Source organism: Thermobia domestica, chromosome 7, assembly GCF_964235325.1.
Source record: "Thermobia domestica chromosome 7, izTheDome1.hap1.1, whole genome shotgun sequence".
NCBI classification, from domain to species: Eukaryota; Metazoa; Arthropoda; class Insecta; order Zygentoma; family Lepismatidae; genus Thermobia; species Thermobia domestica.
The window spans coordinates 159,776,682-159,801,321 of NC_137460.1; the positions used below are offsets into that span (position 1 = coordinate 159,776,682).

General features: G+C 34.8%; 2 protein-coding genes across 3 annotated transcripts in view; one reads left to right on the forward strand and one right to left on the reverse strand.

The window, feature by feature from the left end:
• LOC145690534 (pyruvate dehydrogenase phosphatase regulatory subunit, mitochondrial) overlaps window positions 1–24,640 on the forward strand; it is an 88,577-nt gene that overhangs the window by 48,776 nt on the left and 15,161 nt on the right. For both annotated transcript variants that reach the window (XM_081765500.1, XM_081765499.1), the window contains exons 11-14: window positions 9,912–10,060; window positions 16,357–16,564; window positions 18,703–18,792; window positions 22,614–22,793. In XM_081765500.1, the coding sequence (XP_081621626.1) occupies window positions 9,912–10,060; window positions 16,357–16,564; window positions 18,703–18,792; window positions 22,614–22,793 (627 nt within the window). The remainder of the gene's footprint in view (window positions 1–9,911; window positions 10,061–16,356; window positions 16,565–18,702; window positions 18,793–22,613; window positions 22,794–24,640) is intronic.
• LOC145690535 (uncharacterized) overlaps window positions 1–24,640 on the reverse strand; it is a 232,087-nt gene that overhangs the window by 33,143 nt on the left and 174,304 nt on the right. The window lies entirely within an intron of this gene.

The window sequence follows — 24,640 nt, forward strand, 5'->3', positions numbered from 1 at the left end:
ATCATTTGAAGGACCTAGTGGAGGGTAGGGAAGAGTTGCCCATCAGAAAGTAAATAGTATCACGCATCTCGTCGGTGTTTAATTTTGTAATTAGAAATGTTCGCTTGTCCTAAGCCCACTACCTTCTACACAAATATAATATTGCCTGTAGATCTTCTGCTGCGTTGTAAATCAGAAACACTTTCAATGTCTTAGAAGTTCTTAAACCATCTTTTGCTGCTTTTATAATTCGGAGCTATCTGTACTGCTGTGCAATACAACACACGTTTTAAATGAAACAACCACTGAATATTATGTCTTCTAAATCGTCAGATCTTGTAATTAACTGATTGCTTACGTGAAACGCTGATGTTAGAGTTACGAATTTCAAACTTTAAAGTACGACGTCTACTTGACGAGATTTTTCCACGCCGATCTGACTCTTCGCCAAAATTTTCGTGTATATGTAGGCTTTTTCATCATACTTCAAAGTAACAAACGTCTTTCTATCACTTATTGGTTCCGTCATTGAACCTTTGCGCCTAATATCATCCAAGTTTCCGTAGATGCCATTTCATTATACTAATAGTCCACTTACCCATGACTTCAGCGTTATTGAAGAACTCCTAAATACGCGCTTCAATTTCAAAAGCACAGAATACAGTTCCTCAAATAATCATTTCAATTTGGTATAATATGAAAATTCTACATTTAAAATATTTACTGTCTTAAGTCAAGGTTACTGCCATTGGCGTGGTCTCCTCTTACGACATCCTATTCGTAGGGAGTCTAGAACAACTAATACTTCAGTTATCACAACTCAACTGTTCCTTTAGCTTCAATTCATACACGAAACTTTCCTAATATGGACCCATACCCAATCAACACTGGAATATACCTACAATCTTTCCACACACGAAACAATTGCTGATATATACAATTTTTTATACCACATTGTGTATAACTCGGAGGGAAAGGTTTTTTGTTCCTCCTTAAATCGTTGGCTCGTCACTTCTATTTCGAACAATGTGGCCCCACGTAGCATAGTCGCTAACGCTCTCGCCTTTGGTGCGAGCGGTCCCGGTTTCGATTCCTGGTGGGGGCACTCGTTCGAAAAAGTGTAAAACGCTTTTTCCGGCCAGTCACCTTGAATAGATTTTCCTGGGTTTTCCTCATTCACACCAGGCAAGTGCTGGGGTGGTACGTAAGCAATGTACCATATGGTGAACCAATTTTCGATTTTGAAATCTGATAGGTTGTACACTCACGATATTTCTGATATATATATATATATATATATATATATATATATATATATATATATTCATGTTGGGAAAATACACTGTTTTTACTAACATATCATAGGTTTTAGAATAACGAGAATGAGCTGATCCTAATGCAGATATATGACAAGCATTAAAAACTTTATAACGTAAAGAAGTAGGAACTGCAACTAAAAATTTTATGCCTTGAGTTGTTTTCTGTTTCCTATATAAAATACCATCCTTAATAGTAAAATATAACGCTTGGCGTTCTATTTTAGGATTTCTATCTTTTTGTTCCAACCAAGAAAAAATATCTTTGAAGAAAGGATCTTTACGTTGCTCTATGGCCAAATTTGGTTGATCTAATATTGAAAATGAATTAGTTATGTCCTGACTAAAGAAAATTTTCGGGTCTTCATGATTCTTTTTCTCATCTTCAAATCTCTTGGGGGTTTGAGAAACGTGAAATAGCGTCTGCTTCTATATTACTGGAGCCAGTAATATGTGAAATAGTAAAATTGTACGATTCAATTTCACTCAACCATCTGGAAATTTTACTTACATTCTTTGTGTGTTTCAAATACAATAAACTATGACAATCGGTTTTCAAATAAAAATGACGTCCCAAAAGAAAATATCTAAATGAACGTAAAGAATACAGCAATGCTAGTAATTCAAGCTGGTATGGGTGTAATTTCCTCTCGCTAGGAGACGTTGCACGACTACAATAACTAATAGGTACTAGATTTGTATCGTCAGGTGAATTTTGAGGTTTCTTTAACATTCCCGAGAGGGCAATTTTGCTGGCATTAAAATAGAAGTAGAGAGGATAATCAGGCTTATATCTCATGAGACAAGGAGCTGAAATGATTGCTTGCTTGATATTATTGAATGCTGTCTCTTGCGGTTCTTTCCAGCGAAAGAAAGCATCTTTTTTCAACAATGAAAGTAACGCTTCTGCCAATTGACTGAAATTAGGCAAATAGGAACGAACAAAAGAAGCCAATCCTAAAAAAAACTTTTGACCTGTTTCTTTGTTTTGGGACGCTGATAGTTGGAAATCGAGTTTATGATTCTTTTTGAAATAGACAAACCACCTTTACTAACAGTGTGACCTAGAACATCTAATGAAAAATATCCCAATTTTGTTTTTTCTGGGGAAAGCTTTAAACAAATTTCCTTTATTCTTTGAAACAACATACGGGTTAGCTGTACAGTTTCGTCAAAATTAACACTGGATCAAAAATAATCGTCCACGTAGGCATATATTTTATTTTGTGGAAGATCTTCTAAAGTAAGTTTCACTAGTCTATTCATACCACTGGTAGATGTATTTACACCCTGGAGCAAAAACTTAAAATGGTATGAGTCAACGCCAGGAATCTAAAAAGCTGTAATAGGTTTTGACTCTTCAGTGAGCGGGATAGTAAAAAATGCTCCAAAAACATCGCTAGAATATAAATATTACCGTCCTGCTAAATTAGTCAATATTTACTGAATAGGAAGGACTGGAAAGCTGTTTGGAACCATTTTTTATTAATATAGCGAACATCGTGGATAAATCTGAACTGTCCATTCTTCTTTTTAACAAGCATTACCGGAGAATTATAACGACTAATACTAGGCTCAATGATCTTACTTTTCAATAGAATATCTATTTGTTTTTTAATCTCATCCCGTAGACAATATGGGATGGCAAATTGTGGACGACTGACTGGAATATTGTCTGCTAATTAAATTTTATGCTTATATCCTTTAGCACTACCATAATTAAATTCATTCCAAGAAAACTAGAATAAAATTCCTCTAGGCAACAGTTCAGGGTTAACATTTACACGATATCTGTCATAACCTTCCGGGAAAGATTTTGTGTTTACTACATTTAGTGGATATACTTTATTATTAGCGCAATTTTGTTTGTGTATGTTGGTACCACTGATAACATGTTCGGCAGAACCCAAAACAACATTATTTTTCAAATAAACTTTACTTTTGGTGGGATTAACTACAGAAATTACTGGGTGAATTTCGTCTATTACTGTTTTCCGCACAAAAATTTCAGCCTGATTATCTATTAACTCATTAGGAACTAGTAAGTTACGGGTACCTGCAAGATCATTTACTTTCTTCAATGTAACCTGAACACTTGAATTCGGAGGCAAAACTACAGAACGAACCACTAAAAATTGAGGTTTATATAATTTTGCTATATGATTAGAAATTTCATCAAACGATACATATGGCGGTAATTCAACTCTTGGAGGAATACCAAATTTAACAAAACTGAAAGAATTCTTATCGTGATCAACCATAGCAAGATGATTTTCAAAAAATCTTGGCCAATTATACTATTATATGAAAAATCTTTATACGTTCGAAAAGAATGCATAAAATACTGTCCTCCTAATTTAAATTTCACTAAAGCGATTTGATTACTTTCTTCAGAATTTCCAGTGATGCTACAAATAAAAGTAGTACCCTTGAGTATTTTATGCTTCTTACTTAAAATATTGCCAGAAATTATGGTAATAGTACTTCCTGAATCCAATAAAAATAAATGCGGCTTAATATCTATATATGCTTTAACATGAGGCAAATTAGATTCATATTGAATAGGTACATAATATCGCGTACCATTTCTAATATTATTACACATATTACTGTCTACTTTATTTCTATTATTTGACTTAATATTCTGATTTACATTTACTGTGTTAACAGAAGCAATAGGCTGTGAAAGAGAGGAGGATGCAAAAGATGGATTTCTACGGGAATGCTCATAAAATTGTATACTCACAGATTTCTGTTTGTGTGTGTGTGAATAACCTTTGCGAGCGCATTTCGCTGCATGAGACCTTCAAGTTGGACTTTGATATCCTCCAGCTGAGCGATCAAGCTATTTTTTCTACAGGCTGAATTACATCTTCATTTACATTCTGCGTATTAGAATCTAAAATATTTTCATTTTACTGTGTAGCATTATTACCAACAGGATGTATATTATGTTCGTCTGTTATTGCCCAGAACTTCAGTCGCTGACTACGCATGTTAACAAGAAAATTAATTCTTTCTTCTAAAGCTAAAAGCTTTGCTAACTCAATAACAGACGTAAAGGATTTTCTTGATACTACAGAATAGAATGAAGGCGATAACCCGTCGATTATCAAGTTCATTTGCTCTGTTAACGGCATCTTCGGATCGTACGCTAGAATTAATTTCCACTTGTGAAAAATGTAATCTAAAACAGGTTCAGAATCTAACTGTTCTCTATTTCTCATTTCTTGGTCTAAAACTTGTGAAACAATGTTATCTTGATAAGCCTCTATTAAGTTTTTCGTAATTTGAACATACATGAGATTATCATATTCTGCGGTCGATTCTAAAGCTAACAAACAAGCACAAGCCCCATTTTCCAAACAATATGGCAACAAATGCCGTTTCTGTACATCGCGAAGGTTATGAAGGATAGAGAAATCCTCAAATTGATTAAAAAATAAGTGAACTGATTCGTTCAATTTGCCTGAAAATCTGGGAGGTTCTGCTAAACCGTCTAACGTAGATGAAATGACACTAGTATTTTCCATTATAGCTATTATTCTAAATCACAATTTCTAATCACATTAATAAATAAATATCTTATATATAACACCAAAATATGAATCACACTTCTTATATACTACCAGAAAAAGAAAAATATAGCTTGGCAAAATTACTCTTAATTCTTCTCACCCACTTAATCATTCAACTAAGAAACAATAAAACAAAAGTTACTCTAAGTGAGCAAATGCACAAACAACGTAGCTAGGGGGGGGGGGATAAAAGTAACTCTATTCAAATTGTTTCTCAGCAAAAAAAAAAAAAACTATAAATTACACTGTAATTCTTTACTCAAAAATGCATTTTCATTATGCTCAACTCAATAGGATTTATCATTACAAATCTCTAACATGCCTGACTTATTTATCACTACTATGAACTGTACTTCTCTTTGAAGAAAAAAATCAACGATCAAGAATCTTAATAACTATGAACTACGTTTTAAGGAATCTTTCCAAGGGTGTAAGCCTCACAGCATCTCCACTATATGCCGGCAATGTGCCATCAGTCGTAGCTCAGAATAATCTCTTAAAATATTCATTAAATGAAGGCAACAAATTGGGGATGAAACTGATGCACAACACGATGCTTAACTGTAAGAGTTATGATTGAATTTAAATAAAATTCAAAAGTTTCAATTTTGAGAATGACTAGTTGGGAAAAGGGTGATATATATACTGCACTAGCCTGACACTAGGGATGAGCACTAGCCTGACAGATCCGATGAGCCTTGTGTCGTCCTGGTCATCTGGATGATAAATGGTTTTCCCTGGAGGAGCCTGGATGTACTGGAGTCAGCCAGCAACTGGATCTTAATCCTGCTGGACTGCCAGGGGCGTCGAGTTCTCTCGTCTTGATGCGTGTCCAATGATATTCTCCTACACCTTCATTCCACTAGTCAAATATTGGACTCTATTGAATCTGTGGTGATGAACCAACAGAATGTACTCCCAAGACATGGAGTTGGTTGTTCTCCAACGGATCGACGTTCTTCCCACGACGATCCTGCACCTTCCCAAACCTTGTGGCGAATACCCCCTGGCAATGTGTCCTCCGTGGATTTGCTTAATCGAAAAACGATGAGTCTGACATTCAGTGAATTAGGAAGTGTCAGGATAGACGGAAAGGAACGCGGAAAAGCAAGAGGGAAACTAATCGCGTTTATTGACAATTAACAAATACATGCTTATACAAGCTGTCTGGCAATGTACAACATTAATAAAAGTTTCGTTCCGTTGGATTTTAAATGTTCATAATTCTGTCGTGGATAAATGTAATTTAATAAAGTAATTGAATTTAGCGAATTAAGTTAAGAGTTTACACAATTATCACATGGTCACTTCAAATCTAGTACACAGCTACTTCACACTTACAAGTCCCAGGCCGCTTCCTTTCTTTCCCAATCCTTTCTTCCTTCTCTTTCCGCGGATAGTGTGCTCGCTGAGGGACGTCATCCATCATGTACGTGACGGGCTGAATGGCCTTAGATGCCGAGAACCCAGAAATCTAAATCCTAAATCTATTTCGAACAATAGTGCCAGACCACAGAAAGAACGTTTTTGACCGATAGATGACATTCTTACAATACTCAAAGGAAGATTTCGAACTAGTAATTAGCAGACCGATAATGATAATAAAAAGAAAAAGAAGTAGTAGTAGTAGTAGTTGTTCTTGTTGTAGTTGTAGTTGTTATTATTATTATTATTTATTATTATTATTATTATTATTATTATTATTATTATTATTATTATTATTATTATTATTATTATTATTATTATTTTATAACATACGTTACAATATGTTTTCACTCACTTTGAAGATTCGTATCTTTTTCATCACATCATCCCAAAAGTTCTTAAAATCCTCTCTTCAGCATGAAGATACTTCACAGCCTTATCTGCAATGAATTACGGATTGCAAAGAAAGTGACCAGAAGTAATTTATGTTCCAAGTTATGCCATTCAATACCATCTCAGTCTTCATATCCTACAGAAACTCCTTACTCATATTCACCATCTGACCTGATACTGAAAAGACACTTCTTCCTGTTCCGCCTTAAAATGTTTAGAGATGGCCCTTAACTATCTGCATTCCGAGAATTGGTCCTTTGAAACACGTCACATGTAGCGAAGAAATGCCAGAACATACATGTAGAAACTAGGTAATTCCTATAGTTGCAATTCGTCCAGTCTTATTTACATCCTTACATGCACTCATTGTCCGACCGTCATGCTCTCCTTTGACCCTGTAAACAACTACTGATAATTTTGCAGTGCTCAAATTCCATATCCACCTATTCCAGAACACACTATCCATCCTATCAGTAATGTCGACACCTTTCACCAATTCACCACGACCACACCTTTGAAATCCATTTATCAAATTCTTTCACGTCTCTCAGAAAGAAGTGGGAAACTTGATTTGAACCGTCTATATCTCACTACACTTAGTCCGTTTCACATACATGTATTCTATCTTGCCAGTTAAAAAAAAAAAAAAAAAAAAAAAGTACTATTTTTCCTACATACTTTTCATTTTATATTATCTTTCATTATGGTAAAAAAAAAAAAATGATTGATTCTTTATTCACGTTTAGTTTCTTTATTCATATTTTGTATTTTTCAATTCTTGTTTCGTATTCCTTTTCTATTATGTCTGACCAGAAGTAATCTGTGTTCCAAATTTTTCTATTCAACACCATCTCAGCCTTCATTTCCTACAGAAACTTCTTACTCATGTTCATCCGGGACCACATGTACATATATAAATTTATTAACCTTTTTTATTTGTTATTCCTTTTCTCTCCTGTGTCATTACCGACTGATCTTTCCCATTTCCAATGTAGCCCTCCCCGTTCTTCTAGCAGCTAGCATGGATCGTTTGTACATGTGATCCCGGGTTCCATTCCCGATGGGTAAGTATTGAAGTACAGTGGTTTGAATTCCACCCTAGAATATAGATTCATTTCTCATATAGTTTTGGTGCTGAGAAAGATCTCCAAGTTTTCAGCAAATCAACGAGGAAACCATTTTCAATTTGAGAACACTATTACATGACTGCATGTCGATACGGAGCTCACTGGAAGCTTCATAGCTACTTTTATGTCCTCTAATTGGTCGTTTCGCACTTCTTCCCCCTTTATCTAATAAAGCTTTTAACTAAAATACTTATTATATATATTTTTAGTATTATATAATAATGTTGTCATTATTTTTTGAGTAGTGCTTTGTTTTCCATGCGCGCTTCTGGATTTCTTTGTTCAAACTAACTAACTAACTATATTAACTATATCTATATCCATCTCTATATGTATATCTATCTATCTATCTCTCTCTCTCTCTCTCTCTCTCTCTCTATATATATATATATATATATATATATACACACTCTTAAGTACAGTAATTATTTGTGTAACAGTGCCTACTTGGTCACGCATCTCTGCTTTACTTTTCGGTAAGTATCAGTCAATTTTCAGTTTGTGTGAGTATGCATCATTGAAACAATGAGGCGTAAACTAACAATAAAAAAGCATGTTACAACATTTTCGAAGACAAAGTGAGAAAAGCCTTGGTCATCATTAACGGAGGGAAATTTGACCAAAATGGCTCAAGACATGATAGAATATAATATTTATATTGCTAATGTTTATCACATCCTACTCGTATTGATCTTGAATATTGCAAGACTTTACATAGGATGTCTTTGATCTGCGAGTAAAATTTACTGAAATGTTTGTAATTCTCTGTAAAGCAAAGGAGTTTCCATGTTGTATTATTAGGTAGACGGAGCAACTTCATTTGAAATAAATGTTTGAGTTAATAGGTACAACAGTTTTTGTTCGAGTTATTTTTATTCTCATTTAAATAGTAGAAATAAGTGTTAAATGTTTCTGCATTTAATGTATGGTTAGAAATCTGGGGTGGTAAATTTCCACATGAAACTATAGAGAAACAGAAATTAAATTTTCACATGAAACTGTGGAGAGGCGCAAATTTCTTAATACTAAAATTTTGGAATTAATTGAAAAACGAGGTACTATTGATGGCCAGTATTGGCTAGTGATCCTTCATCGTTTTATTTTGCATAGGGTATATTAAAACATAAATTGTATTCTGAAAATTAACGGATTCGGAACCAAGGGATTTGCGAGCAAAATTGATCTAACAAATTGAAGAGTAGTAACGAATTTTATCTTGCTGCAGGAAAAATGTAATCAGTCGTTGTCAGATATATATAGAGATAACAACGTAGTATATATTTTGAATAGTTTTCTCTTTCTTGATTAATCAGTTGAATGTAATTTTCAGCAGTGTGACTTTTCAGCAGTGTGACTATATGAGGCGGTACCTACTGCTGGAAAGTGTAATCCGAACAATCACTAAGGTTTACATCCGAGATAAACACCTTCACCGCGAATTGAACCATGGACAACAGATTCTTGTGCTCCATTACTATTTTATTTTAAAGTCATGGAAACTTGGACAGTATATTTTGGTTTTAAATTACTTTGGTTTGTAATACGTTTTCTTAGCGATAATATATAGTTGTCAAAGTTAATTGTTTTAAGATATTTTTATGATTTATTTAACATGAGGATCTATTTCTAGACCACAGACTTTAGTATATCCTTGGACATAATCTTAAATACAATCAAGAAAATTCTTTTATTGCTAGATACAGGCTTGTGGTTTTATTCGTTACTCATCTTACAAGATAATCAAAACCAGAATACAACTTCACCCTACGAATCTCGAACATTGTATACTTGTACAGTTCGCAGCAGAAAACCTGCAACATGAGCATGTAAGTTTATTGTGAAACGATGAAGTCTTTTGCTCCAAAATAAGTGTGCAGGGAAGGACGACGAGGTTTCTCCTGTTGTGATTCGTGCCACTTAGACGTTATGTTGATTCCCTTCGCTGTTAAGCGAAGTTTCACAATAAACTTACATGCTCATGTTGCACGTTTTTTGCTGCGGACTGTACATTACGAACTCGTTTTGTGTAAATGATTTTCTCCTGTCCTAGGTCGTGGTGATATGTATTTACTGATGCGTAATTTATTTTCTAGTCAAAAGGAACGGAAGTTGTAAATAGTCTTCAGTATCTTTGTTCAAATGATGTTGATATTCCAGTTGGTGGTATAATCCATACTGGCTTCCAGAACGTCAATGGTGGATATGAAAATGATTGCAGTCTTGTCAGATTAGCAGAAAATCAGTAAGTAATTGTCAGTTTATTAGTAGGATCAATGTTCTCAGAGCTCATAGCGATTTGACAGGGCTCATAGCGAGTCACTTTTTTTTAACTAAAAGTTACTTTCTTTCAAGTTGGTCACTAAAAGTTACTTTTTTTTTTCAAATTTACTTTTTTTTTTTTTCAAATTTGTCACTAAAAGTTACTTTTTTGGGAGGTAAAGTGACTTTTTTGTGTGATTTATGTTTTGCATTGGCAGTTTTCTAAGAAAAATATAAAAATAAATGGAAAAAGGCAGAAGCTTGTTCTCATTACTCCTCTGAAAGCTTCAGTACTTGCTGCCACATGTGAAACAGTCAGCTTTATTCCCACTTCAGCTTTCATTCTTTCTAAAGCACATAAGATGATTAGTGGATGCTTAAGTTCTCAAGGTGAGGTTGAGAACCCTTCTGTGTCTATTCTTTCTTCTATCATAATAGTATTTTAGTTTTCTCTCGTAATAGTTAACGCTTCGCTCAACGTTGTGGGTGTTTGTGTGGTTCATCATGTTCGTCTTGTGTTATGCTTCTTGTATGTTCTTCTTAAGAGTAGGTGATGAATTTAAATATTTCATGACTGAGAACTCTCAATACTAAGTTAAATATAATGTCTCGGATGAAGAAATTCGGAAATAGACCAGAAATGGTTCCACTTACTCAGAAGCTTTTTATCTCTGCTAAGTCTGCGTACCGTAATTACAAAGCACACTTAGAAAATCTAAGAAAGGAGGAAGCTCAAAAAGAAGAAGTAAAGAAGAAAAGATGAAATAAAACAACAAAGTGATGGAGAAATTGACAAAGGAAAAAAAAGGACATGATGAGATTTTGGTAACTTTTTCTCTCTTTTTCGTGTGATTTTGGTCACTTTTCAACTATTTACAAGAGACCAGACCACTATGAGCCCTCATATGATTTTTTCCTGGTAGTTATGTTACTATTATACTTAACATGATTATTTTACATATATCTATTTTCATATAATCATGATAGCTAGCTTGTCATTAAATTTCGTTTCATTACGTGAATGTTTACTTGTATCTTCCCGTAAATGAAATCAGTAATTTAAAGATCTTTATATGTAGCTGACTCTTTTTATTTTTTCTCTGAATTGTCGTTTCATATTCCGTTTTAAATTTAATTGAACATGCCATTTGAAGAGGGGAAATACTCCAATGTTTGTCAAAGTGAGATTTTATAGCCAATATCTACATATTCTCAAGATGCATCCATTGGGAAATAAACTTTACAGCTATATGGTTTTGATAAGTATTCAATAGCATAATAACACAAATTAAAATAAAGAACATATTTTGGCCAGCAGGAAGTTTTATTCAAGATCAGCTAAACGAAATGTTTTCCTTCTTCAAATGACACATTCGATTGTTCATAAGACTGGTAGAAATACATGAAAGCAATCTTGAAATAATATTCATTAAAAAAAAAAAAAGTGCCTTTACTTGGCGCCATTATCAGTTATGTTCTATTGGTCCTGTAGCATTGTTGACGATCATCGCAATTTCAGTTATAGGAAACAGTTGAGGATGGGGCGTGAGAATTTCTTCCTTTTTTTTTTTTTTTTTTTTTTTTTTTTAACTTTCTACACTTCATAGACGGCGATAATTAAGCCGTCTAGCGAAGAGTTCAAAATTGCAGAAATCCTGAGGGGTGTCATACGAGTTTTTCATCATATACCTATGAATTGTATGACCTGAATTATTCCTATTTTTTTGTTTGTTTGAATCTGAAGGATAATCTCGCTGTCTGGTTAGATGCCTTATCTATATGAATGCAAACGTATGGAGTTTTCACTTGCAAACGTGCAATATTTGACTGTAAGTCTGTATGATGTGACATTAAAAAACTAAATTTTGCAACAATAACGAATTCTTTCTGGAAATTTTCCCTGCAATGGCAGACAGTCGTTTCTGTGCGTCGATATTCCTAGGTGTAATGTCAGTCAGACTTCTTAACACAGTCCAACTGAAAAGTGATGCCTCCCGAATCCATTAGCACTATAAATTTTTACTTAGTACGCACTAATGACGTAGTCAATCTTCTCTACTTTAAAGAATGCGGGAGTTCTTTCGTGAATTTTTATAATATGGATTGAAGGTCGTGCTCATGGACTTTAAACTATGGTGCATACACAAATATTGATGAATAGTAATGGTATTAACAATTGGCTGAGCCACATTGACCCTTATGGTCATCCTCTATTGTGTTAGGGGATTTCTTGGTCAACCATGCGACGTTTGTAGAATTCGTTACTTTGATTGTTGAGATCCCAATCCGGTACATTTTTGTGGCTGAAAATTTAACAGCTGTCGTTTGTTGTGTGTAACAAGTAGAGATGCAAAAAAGCCGGCTTTTTTGAATCGATGGTTTTTTTCACATAAAAAGCCGGCTTTTTTGGGAAAAAAACGAGAATTTTGGAAATTTTGGCTTTTTTCATTTTCATGGTTTTTCTATCTAAATAGCTTTCTTATAGTATATTCTATACTTAGATAAGAATTCCATGACCTAAATGCCATATTTCGCTTTAAAATTCACCATCAAGATGGATGGAGCACATGTTTTACGAATTAAAGCTAACATGAAGAATGTAGTACTTGAGGGCAATTTTAGAGGCCATTTAACTTTATTTTAACTTTTGAGTTATCGATATTTTTTCTTCTCGATATCATTTCAGTTTGTCGTCTGTTTCATTTCTAAGAGCTTAGTACTCTAGCTTCTAACGCAGAAGTTAAACTTATATATCCGTCAAAGCGTACGTTTTTCAATATATCCGTCTAACCGTACTTCCACATTTCTGTTATACTGTAGCTGTGCAACGATTTAGCAATAATTTTCCGGATACAACCTTGAATACTAATTTATACAAATAATCAGTAGCGGATTTAGAAACGTACTTTGGGACGGGTTTCTCTGATTGTTTCATTTTCTAAAATGTCCTAATTTTATTTGGGAGGAGCTTGAAGTTTATGAGTACAGGCATAACTAATACTGTATTTCGTTTCGTTTATATATTTAGCGATAATCTTCCGGATACAACCTTGAAGATCATTTTATACTGAGAATCAGTGGCGGATTTAGACAAGTATTTTGGGAGGGTTTTTTTCTTACTAATGTTTAGTTTTTCTAAACATACGTAATTTTTATTTGACAGCAGCTTAAAGTTAATGAGTAAAGGCATAACTAATAGATATTTCGTTTGTTTTAGACATTCCGTAATTTTAGGGAACAGGCTTCAGTCCGAAAGACCACCCCCCCTAACCCTCGCAAAACGGTCACTGCTGGTAATTAGTAATATTAACGATTTAAAAACAATAAGAAATGAAGTCAGCCAACTCACAGTACACGCACTATTTCTACTTCATAGATGAAATGAAGAAAAGTTTTGTCAGCATGGTCGAATGCTGAGTTGAATTCCGGACTTCTCGATAGAAGCGCAAAAGCTCCAGTCAATCATGTTTGTTGTGCAGTTGTATTTATGTTAACTTAAATATATTCCGTATTCTTTTTTTTTTTTTTTTTTTTTTTTGTCTTGGTGGGGTGGGGAGAGTTCCATAATGATATGAAAGGTGTGAGCCAAGAACATGGTAACTAACAAATTTTCAATTGCTGAGTTACGCAGCATGAGATAGGCAGCAACGCATACCGCTTCGTTTAATCCCTCATGTATAGACTTATGTGAAAAATCAGCTTTCCGACTTTCAAAATAGATTGTGCAGCAGAAAATTTCTAATTTCTTAAAATAGTAAAATTATGGGTTACCATGTTCCTATCTCACACCCTTCATGTTCAATCCCTCTTGTTAAAAATACAGAAAACTTGAGGACTGAATAAACCGTGATGGTGCTTATATAAAACTGTAGAATTTCAAGAATATACCAAACCAAAAGCTCTAGGTGTGCAGCCTTTAAGTGTATCATATAAATCTAAGTATTTTTCTTATGTTTTATTTTAATTTTATTTTGTTCCAAAAAGAGGGTATGGAATATTTTGAAGTAAAAATACTACATAGAATTTTGCTACTTATTTGAGTATTTTTTTAAAAGAAGTATTTACTTTTAGGGTTGGCTGGTTTACACCAGCTGTTTTTCTTCTTCTTTTTAAATAAACAACTGGTTTAAACCGAAAAAATAATAAAAGGTACGAAAAATGCGAATCGTGTGAACTTCATGGTGACGTTTCCATACATCAAACCATCTTCATTAGTTTTATTTCCTTTTCACCTTTTAATCAAGGTGTCCCATGTTCAATTCTCGGTCGAACCACAACCCTTCTTTCATGCGTAAACAAAGTAGCTGTTCGGATGTCACTTTAAGCGAAAGTCTTCTCCTTGATAACCTCGGTATTACGAAAGGATGTTAAGCCTGAACATACGAAACGAAACTAAATTGTATATTTCTGCATGCCTGAATGCCTGTTGTTTTATAAAGAAGCCAAGGTTGCTTAAATACACTGATATAAATTGACAAAATTTATCGATTGCCTACGTAGCTTCCAACATTAGCTTGGATTGTATTTTCAAGGACATGTACGCACTAAATTTGTAATTTAATACCTCAGTTTTAGCGTACTGATTATGATACGTTGACCTTTAAATTTTACATGCAAAGCAATAACAGGATTTTTTCCGTTATTGTTTTACATTTAGAGTAATGACGGGATTTTCCCGATGGCTAGGGCGGGAGTTTCTCAATTTAAGAAATTTACTGACCGGACTTCTTTAAGCTTATGTGACCTCTTCCAGCATAACCCCGTTGTTGCATAATAACATCAAGGCGAAACAAACTTATTTCTGTGAATATGTAATATAAATACATAAAGCAAAATATAAAAAAAAAAAAAAAAAAAAAAAAAAAAAAAAACTACTGGTTTAAACCAAAAAAGCCTAGTTTAAACTCCCCCAAAAAACGGGTTTTGGCATTTTCAAAAACAACCATGGCTCTTGCCAACCCTGCTTACTTTTGTATGTAGGAGGTTAAAAAAAATCTTATTATATACATTAGTTAATCCTTTGGAATTCATAATGTAAATATGTTGAGAAGTAAAACTGTTTGAAATATCTTTTCGAAATTCATGGTTTATTTTCGAGGTTTTATATTATTATCGGCATCAACCACTAATTAAATGACTTTTTGTGTTGTAGAGAAGCGAAACAAAATCTGGTTTATCAATTTAAAGCAGAATTTTCAAAAAAGCCCAAAATTTCCCAAGCAAAAAAGCGAAGCAGAAAAAACCAAGTTTTTTTCCAAAAAAGCCTTTTTTTTTTTTTTCCGAGCCCTTGCATCTCTAGTAACAAGTCATGATGGCATGGACATAACGACAGTGAAGCCACTGACCCAACAGTATTTTACAACACTTTTATAGCTGAACTAAGTATATAAAGAGGCCATTATATACTCTTTCGAATACCAAGCGAGATTTCACGCCGTTTCACTGCTACAAAATCTTCATCTCAGATCCTTCTTAAGTAGGACACTGATTATAACATCACGTGCGATACATCGCTACAGATCAGGAATGAGCGTTTCAGCATACAGTCAGAATCGTTCACCTGTATATCACAATCAGTCTTCTGTACCTATTTCTATAATGTCTTCGTTCAGTGATTTATTTCCAAATACTTTCACGTTTTATCTTCGCAGCTCGGCTTTATAACTATGTTTGTTTTATTGTTATAGCTATTTCGCAGGTCTTTACGCAGACATTTGTGGAACTTTATTTCACGTACAGTCGACAGCAAAAGTGCATGCATATCTTCTACTTTTTTTTTGTAAATAACTTCGGATCGAATTGTCCAGCTTGAGTTATCGGTACCAATTATATCCTTTGTACATAAAATAGACATGCACCTAAAGTGATAAATTCGTTCAGAAACTGTTGACAAAAGAACGTGTTAGGGAAGAAGCTGTGTAGTTCTTCTGACCTCTGTTTTTAGTTATTCAGAGAAACAGAAAATGCTCATATTATGTTATTATGAAACTATCCCAACATTTACCTAATAAGATTGTTAAACATGTAAAACACCCAAGGGTATCTTAGCACACTAGACTCTGCATTTTTATTGTAATTCTAAAATGTAGGTTATATATATATATGTTTCATTTTTGTTTTGTTTTGGTGCTTCTCTCACAACTATTTTAATAGGTAATTTTTTGAATCTGAATGGGTATTGAATGTTAATGTAGACATTTAGAATTTAATAGCAGGAAACATTTCTTTTAGAATATAATTTCTGGTGGTTACTACTATTTTCGTTTGTCCGTTTTATAGCTACATGCTTATTGCACCTACTATTCAACAAAACCGATGCAAGGTGTGGCTCCGACGTCATCTTCCAACAGATGGTTCCGTTGCTATATCAGATGTGACTTCCATGTATACAGCCATATGTATAATGGGACCACTTGCTCCACAGTTATTGTCAGAATTAACAGATAGTGATTTGGATCCGAAATCTTTCCCATTTTTTACTTTCAAGGTACTTATTTAATTAAATAAATTAACCATTCTTCATAAATTGAGTGCTCATTGCATGTTTTACTGCTCCACTTCGGAAAGTAAAGTGTTCATTGCTTAGTATATTCACATGAAAACCTATGTACTTGAGGTGCTAGAATAGAACCTGTAAACACATGTAGTCTTTTTTTTTTTTTTTTTTTTTTTTTTTTAAATAATGATATCCAACAAACCTATTCTATTTGCAATTAATGGCTTCTTTTGGCATTCTTATGAAACATACTTTCAGTACCTGTAATTAATTCAGCATTCAATTCGCACCTATAGAGGAATCAGTATGTTACAAATTGGTTTTTTCCTCCATTTGTTAAGATAATTTAGCTCATTTAATTCTAATGTCTTCGGCTCGATTACCGATGGAATTAATAATAGATTCGTGGAATGTTATAATAAAGACTTAAGTTCTGTAATGTTATTACATAGGAATAGTGCTTTTACGTGAACTTACTGACGCCTTATGACTTGGGATTTTGTTGATTCGAACTTGGTTGTTAACTTTTGTTTTTCGATTTGGGCTTTTGTGTTTCGCATTCATTATATATGTACCTATGTGAAACGTCGTTAACTATAACTTTTTTTCAGCCATAAGAAAGGTTATTTATAGTTGAAATATTCTCAAAATCTAGCGATTGTACTGATTACTTCAAGAATGTAAGTCTTCCTGTTACAGATGCAAAATTGTAAAAATTTAAGGTAGAAAATCGACTGAAAAATACATTGTTGCTGCTGTTGTTTCTTCTTCTTCTTCTTCTTCTTCTTCTTATTATTATTATTATTATTATTATTATTATTATTATTATTATTATTATTATTATTATTATTATTATTATTATTATTATTATTAAGTGTGTTTTTACGTATTGATTTACCTTCGAATTTTAAGTTTGGGCAGTTGTACTCGAGCTTTACAATGGACTTTACAGACATTGTGTTAAACTGAAGTACAAGATAGAAATACACATAATATGTAAATAAATACAAGTGGTATCAACACGTATCTTTCTGTTTAACGTCCCACAATTATGCTAAGAGAGACGGATGATTAACATTGAAATTAATATTTCTTAAATGGTGCTACTTGTGGGGAACTGATAACTATCAAACTACGAATCGACGCTCATCTGTGTGCCGATTGGAGTACGTTGATGTCTAGGGTCACTATAGACTGTCGCGCATTTCTTATAGCAGTAGCAAGACCACTGCCAAATTGCTCACAGCTAAAAAGTAGTGAAAAGAACAGTGCTTTTTAGCACACAAATCTTTGTATGGGCCCGCCTAGGTGTAGACCTAATTATTTGACATTGCTGCTGCATTAGTCGATAAGTCGATAACAGTAAATGAAATGGTCACAAGATCACCAGCACTGGATATAAACGATACCTGATCCGACGAATCCAGATTTATGGAGCATTGTCCGAATGGATGAGCGCTAAGTTCTGATCACAGTCAGTGGCTGTGACGCAGTATGATGCTGTGGGTGATGTTTTTGTAGTACACGTGAAGGCCTATTATATTAGTAGACGGCCTATTATAATAGTGACGGCTATTAAATATTTTATACCGTAGCGAAACAAGTGCACCCATTCAGTCAGCTATATTCCCTATGGATGAAAGCCATTATCAAAGGGCAGTAAGCTGTAACACGCTGCAAAATTCGTCAATGAGTAGTTTTAAATGCATAATCGTGAATTTCAGTTAATGCATTGGCTTCCAAACTTACAAGACAGAACCCAATTGACATTTGGGGTTCGAATTGGAAAAAAGTATATTCGCTCTACGTTACCATCACTTTGAAATATACTGGAGTTGCTCAATCTACCGTTGTAATTATTACTAGGTGTTTCAAGACATCTGCTGTCACCTCACTGAATCAGTGCCTCACCCGGTGCCCGCTATTTTGAGGCCAAAGAATACTATACATATTACATATTACTAGGTAGATGATTTTAATGCCAGTTGATCGCTGTATATAGTAACGAATATTTTTCAAATGTTTCGCTGCGTTCTATGCTATACCTATTAAGTATTTATCATTTTATTTGAAGAATAGATTTGTAGTTGTATTCGTAGATTAAAATTTGTAAATTGTACGTTTTACAGGAGCTAGATATCGGTTTGGCAAGTGGAATACGTACCATGAATCTTACTCACACTGGAGAACTCGGTTATGTTCTTTACATTCCGAATGAGGTAAGTTGATGTGGGATATCTGATATATTCATGTACCCGTTGAGTGTTCCGGAAGCAATTCCTGATTAACAGGATTTCATAAAGTAAAGGATTACAGATTTCTATTCTATCTCGCGAATTGCTTACAGAGCCAGTTAAGTTACTCGATTAAAAAAAAAATAATAAAAAAACATACAATTTCTTTTTGTATATAATTTATATTGGATATTGTTGTATAAAATTTAGTATAAGTAGTTCAACCGGATAGCAGAGGACAAATTCTTTATACTATGGCTGCAGCGGGGCCAGGACATGAGGAATTTTCCTTGTTCCTCAACTCTTTGCTATGATAGTTTATCAAATCATGAATGATGGTAATTTGTTTCTTGGAACTTTCGAAGAACTATAGCAAGTGTAGCGAGTTCAGTAGAACTTTTTTTTTTTTCATTTGATATAAATTTCTTTTTACTGAAATTATAATGTTTGATGAAAATTGATTAAATTGACTACTAAATCAATATGATAGTAAAACTCCAATGCCGTTCCATATATGATGAATGAAATGTTACAGTGTTATTTCTTAATATTTAGTAGGAAAATAATATAAAAAGTTGCTTCAGTAAATATCACAATATTGCGAGCGGTGATGATATTTAATGTGAAAACCAAAAAGGCTAATCCTCACCGCAAAAACATTTTCGCAGTGGGTATTAGCCTTTTTGCTTTTCTCATTGCTTCAGTAAATGTTTTTCTTTGAACTTTATATTAGTTGTATTGAACAGAGTTTAAAAGAAAGAAAACTATAGTCAAATGTAGTATGAATGATGGACACTCTTTTGAAACAATATTACAAACTTTTAAGTACTGTAATCAGTAGAGCTCCCCAAAGTTCTAATAATATTAATAATAATAATAATAATATTTTGGCGATATATGTAAACACTTAAACGGGTAGGTGTTCGTGTTGTTTTTGAAAATCTTTTAATATTGCTAAATGTGCATTTATTGCAGGAAAATGTAAATGTGATTTAAGGGGATATCAGCATGTATACGAGGGGATATCAGAAAATTTTGATTACCCCCCCCCCCCCCGAGCGAGTTTGATGTGACTTAGTCTATATAGACATTAGACCTTACATACATGCTTTATGAAAATTATTCTTGTATGTCATTTATTTTCTTTGCAAGTAACATTAGTTGCCAGTAAGGGCAAGATGAAGAAGATAAAAACTCATAGCGTGATTAAATTTCTGCAGTTGAGGAGTTCGAGCGCCAGGCATAAAATGAAGCCTGTGTATAGTGGTGATTTCCCATTTTATGATACTCTCGTGAGGTGAAAGAGGGATTTCCAAACAGGTCTCATGTCCCCTACAGATAAACCAAGACCCAGACGTCCATCACGGACGTCCCCGCCGTAGTGAGGAAAATCGAAAAGCTGATCCTGGGAGACCGACGAATCATGGAGCAAAGTGAACTCAGTTATGACAGTGTGTGGACAATAACTCATGAAGAGTTACACATGTCTGAAGTGTTAGCACGTTGGGTCCCGCATTTTACAAATATCTGATAACTATGAACAAATATTGGATTCATCTGTATGATCCTGAGACAAAAGAGATGAGCGAGGAGTGGAATCATTCCTCCTTTCCTCCCTTCAAAAAAACAAAGGTGCAGCAAAGTGCCGGTAAAATCTTTTTTTTTTTGGGGGGGGGGGACACATAATATAATAGTATTTGCAATTATGTGTCCAAAACATCCGTATGTGTACCTCTATTATCCCTGCGTAGCGTAATACACCTCCATGTCCTCGTACTCATCCACATTAATAGCTGTGGCGCCACAAGCTGACAGGCTTGAAGCACATTTGCCCACAGAGCATCATTGTCCACGTATCACTTCTTCCTGACGCGTGATTTAATTATACCCCAGGCCATTGTCTGGTGTTGTAAAGTCCGGATTCGAGGCAGCCAAGAATATGGGGCTGGTGAATTTGGAGATCCACATCCTATCCACCGGTCAGGGAACAGTGCGTTCAGGTGTTCATGAAGAGCAAGTGCGAATTGGGCTGAGCTCCATCATGTTGGTAAACAACCGTGTTGTTGATGCCCAGATTCTGTAGCTGTAAAAGAAACCAGTCATTCAACACCTCCGATAAGTAATCTGAGTCATGAAACTTTCAAAGAAGCACGGACCAAAGATGTGTTGTTTAGTCATTCCCGCCCAAAGCATGATGTGCCTAGAATTGTTCTCAATTTCTTGGTAAAAATGTGGGATTTCTTTTGCCCATATGAAGACGTTCCTATCCCGCGAACTCCGATAAGTAGCACATTCATCAGAGAAAAGAACGCACTTCTGAGCAGGAGTGATGGAGAAGGCCTCTAACAAGATCCTGCTGCTGACAACTTGTCATCGTCGGTTATTTCATTGATGGTAGCCCTAAGTCCATTTTCATGTTGAGCTGCAATGTGTTCCTTGCAATTCCAAGTTCTGCAGAACGCTTTCTGATGGACTGGCAGGGTTAACGCATCACTGACGCAATAACTTCTGTACACGTTTCCTTTCAGGTTGATGGACGACCAGAACGACAGGCATCCAAAACACTAACTCTATGGCCTATTGAACCCGGAGGTTCAATGTAATGCATATTCGCAGCTAACCTCTATATATAAAGGCTGTCTTCTCAATCCGCAACCTGGGGACGCGCCATGCTATGATGACAGGAACCCACATTACACCTCCCACCCATATCCAAAACATATCCCAGGTGAAAAGCTTCTCCCATGTGATCAAAGTCTGACGACTTGGTGGCTCCTTATCGAACCGTCCACGAAAACTATCCATCACCTGCAGCATATTTTTGTTGTGGTTCCGTTCATAAACCCATACATTTACCACTAAACACTTCTCCAAAGTGAAGTCTGTGGTATCTGCTATTGTTCACCAAACACGGAAAGGCGAGACAATGAACTACCCAACGCATAGACTTTATTCCCCTTCCTTCACGGGCAATCACGTGGCAGTTAAGTGACAATCATAGCAATTCACGCGAAGAGCACTATTGCCATATCATTGATCAGGATAAGAGGTTCAAATCTTAAATATTTTAACATTTTACATTGCATTTACAGTAGTTCTGGTGTAAAAGGACTTTCTGGCCACCCTGCACAACGACGGCCTTCAACAGGTCAAAAAATGGAACTGTGTAACTCTGCACGAAGACTAGTAGAGAAGTCTTAATAAAGAACATAGAATTCAACACTCTATCTTTATTAATTATATGCTAATAATTAAAATTTTCTTATAACCCTCTCGTATACAGAAACAAATTACGAGAAAATTTTAAAAATATTATCATACACTAGTGTAGAAATATACTAAAAGCATTTTCTCTAAATAATTCGTCTGATAAAGGGAAGAGGAAACGCAAGAGTTTAAGAAGAAAATAGTAACTATGAAGTGTTCATAGGGGCATCATATTGGAATGCCGTCAGATTGGCCATCATATTGGAATGCTGTCAGGTTGGGCATCATATTGGAATGCAGTAGGTGATAACATTTTCAGGTTGAAAGTAAAGATATTTATTGGAGGAAAACAAACCTAATAAGACAGGTCTGTTGATAAGAGTACTGAAAAAAGAAGAATTTTCTCGTTTTCTTCCATCCTATCTAATGAGTCTCGTAGCGAAAATACATATGGTATACTTTCCTCTTATTGTGTGAATGTTTTCACTATTTTCTGGGAGTTAGCTTCATCCGCTTCACGGTTTCTTTGTTTCATCTGTTTAGTCCTCTAGAATATTCAGGTCAGGCATTTAATATATTTTATGTTCTATTTCTTTCAGTTTGCGTTGCATGTGTATTCTTTACTTGTTAAAGTTGGAGAGAAGTACGGAATTAAGCACGCTGGTTACTATGCCATGAGAGCGTTAAGAATTGAAAAATTTTATGCTTTCTGGGGTCAAGACTTGGATACAACAACCACACCTTTGGAATGCGGAAGAGCGTTTCGAGTAAAATTTGGAGTAAGTATTAACAAAAGTTAAGGTTACATATTTTTCATTTATTTCGTTCGCACACTTTATAGCTTCAGTCTACTAACAATACTGTACGATTAAATGGTTGGTAATTGTGTTGTTTTAACAACTTCTATTTCTAATCTTAATTGGAGAACTATGAAGTAAGATCGAAATCCACTTGTATAATTTTAAGTTCTATTCCTCCCCTTACTTTCTTCTGGAGATATTCTATATGCTCTTTAACTATCATGGATGCTCACTTTGCATTGTACGAACTCTGATGATTTGAATAACTTCTGGTATGTTGTTGCGGCCCACTAGGCAGTGATACCATATCCTTCTCCTCAACCGAGGATACCTTTACAAGAACCATTGTAGGGAACATCGTTTCAGGATTTGTTGCAAAATGTTCAGCAGACAGTTGAAAAGCTCCCTTTTCGAAAGCGTTTTTGAATATTTATCGGATAAATTAGAGAGCCCTTTTTCAAGAATAATTATTGAACTTTTAGAAGATTAATTGAACCTGCCTTTCAGGAATCGTTTCTGGTTTCAAAGTGTACGGAATCGTGGTAGCCTTTTAGGTATTGATTTTAAACTTGTATCTCAGGAATCAGCAATACCTCTAGCAGATGAGGAGCGCATTTTCAGTTGTGGAATGTTGAACAGGGAATGAGAGACGTCTTTTCCGTGGGAGTTTTTGAGAATGGAGCTTTGATTATGGAGCAGAAATATGAAAGCCCTCTCTTGAAGAATGTTTTGGAAGTTTCAGTAGATGAATCAGGTTTATCTTTTAAAAATGTTTTGGTATCAAGAACCACTTTTAAGAATTCAACGGACTAATCAGTTGCGCCTTTTCAAGGATTGTTGTTGAAACTCCAATAAGTGAATCATAGGCATTTATACAGGATTTATTATGGAACTTCAATAGCTAAATGACAATCACCATTAAAGGATACTATGGAACATTCAACAGCTGAACGACAGGTATCATTGGAGGGTATTGTGGAAATTTTACTAGCTGTATGACGGCATCTTTACTGGGATCAGTTTTTAAACATCCAGCAGGTATATGAGAGAGATTTTTCAGAAACAGTCGTTGGCATATAATAGATAAATCAATGGACTCCACTTTTTTTTTTCTTCCCTAAGGTACTTGTTTTTATCATATGTAGATATTTCATATTGATTCCCACTTTTCCCTCACGACAAATGCCTTTTTTACTTTCACATTGAAACTCAGTTTGATATGCAGGATGCAATTTGTTGTTATCATTCAATGGTTCTCTATAGTTCAAAATAAAGTGAATTTGATTTTCCGATCGAAACACACCAGGATTCAGAACTCAAAAGTAGAAATCGCACCATGAATTGACATTCCAAAAGAAAAAAAAGAATGACTTCCGCCACTCTTATAAGATGCAAATTGGTGCAGAAGTTAAAATCGGACGACAATGCAGAGGAATTTCATTTCTTTAGCAATTAATAGACACCGAGATCATTTATGTTATGAGATGACATTCGACGTGAATCGGAAAGTGACCAGACACAATGTGCGGATATGGAGGAGTGAGAATCCGCATGCCATACCAGAACCTTTCCGGTCGTCCTTCAAGTGCGCGAACCGAGGACCACATCGCCAAAATCCTTGATCTCATCAGCAAAGATGAACGCAGAACAATCGACCAACTCGAAGACTTCTCCAGGTTAGCCTGGACTCCATTCAGCGCACTTTGCACGATGATTTGGAAATGCAACGAGTGGCTGCTAAGTTTGCAATGAAGGACGCAGTAACATACTATCCAGAGATGTTCAACAAAATCATCACAGGCGACGAGTCATGATGTTATGGTACG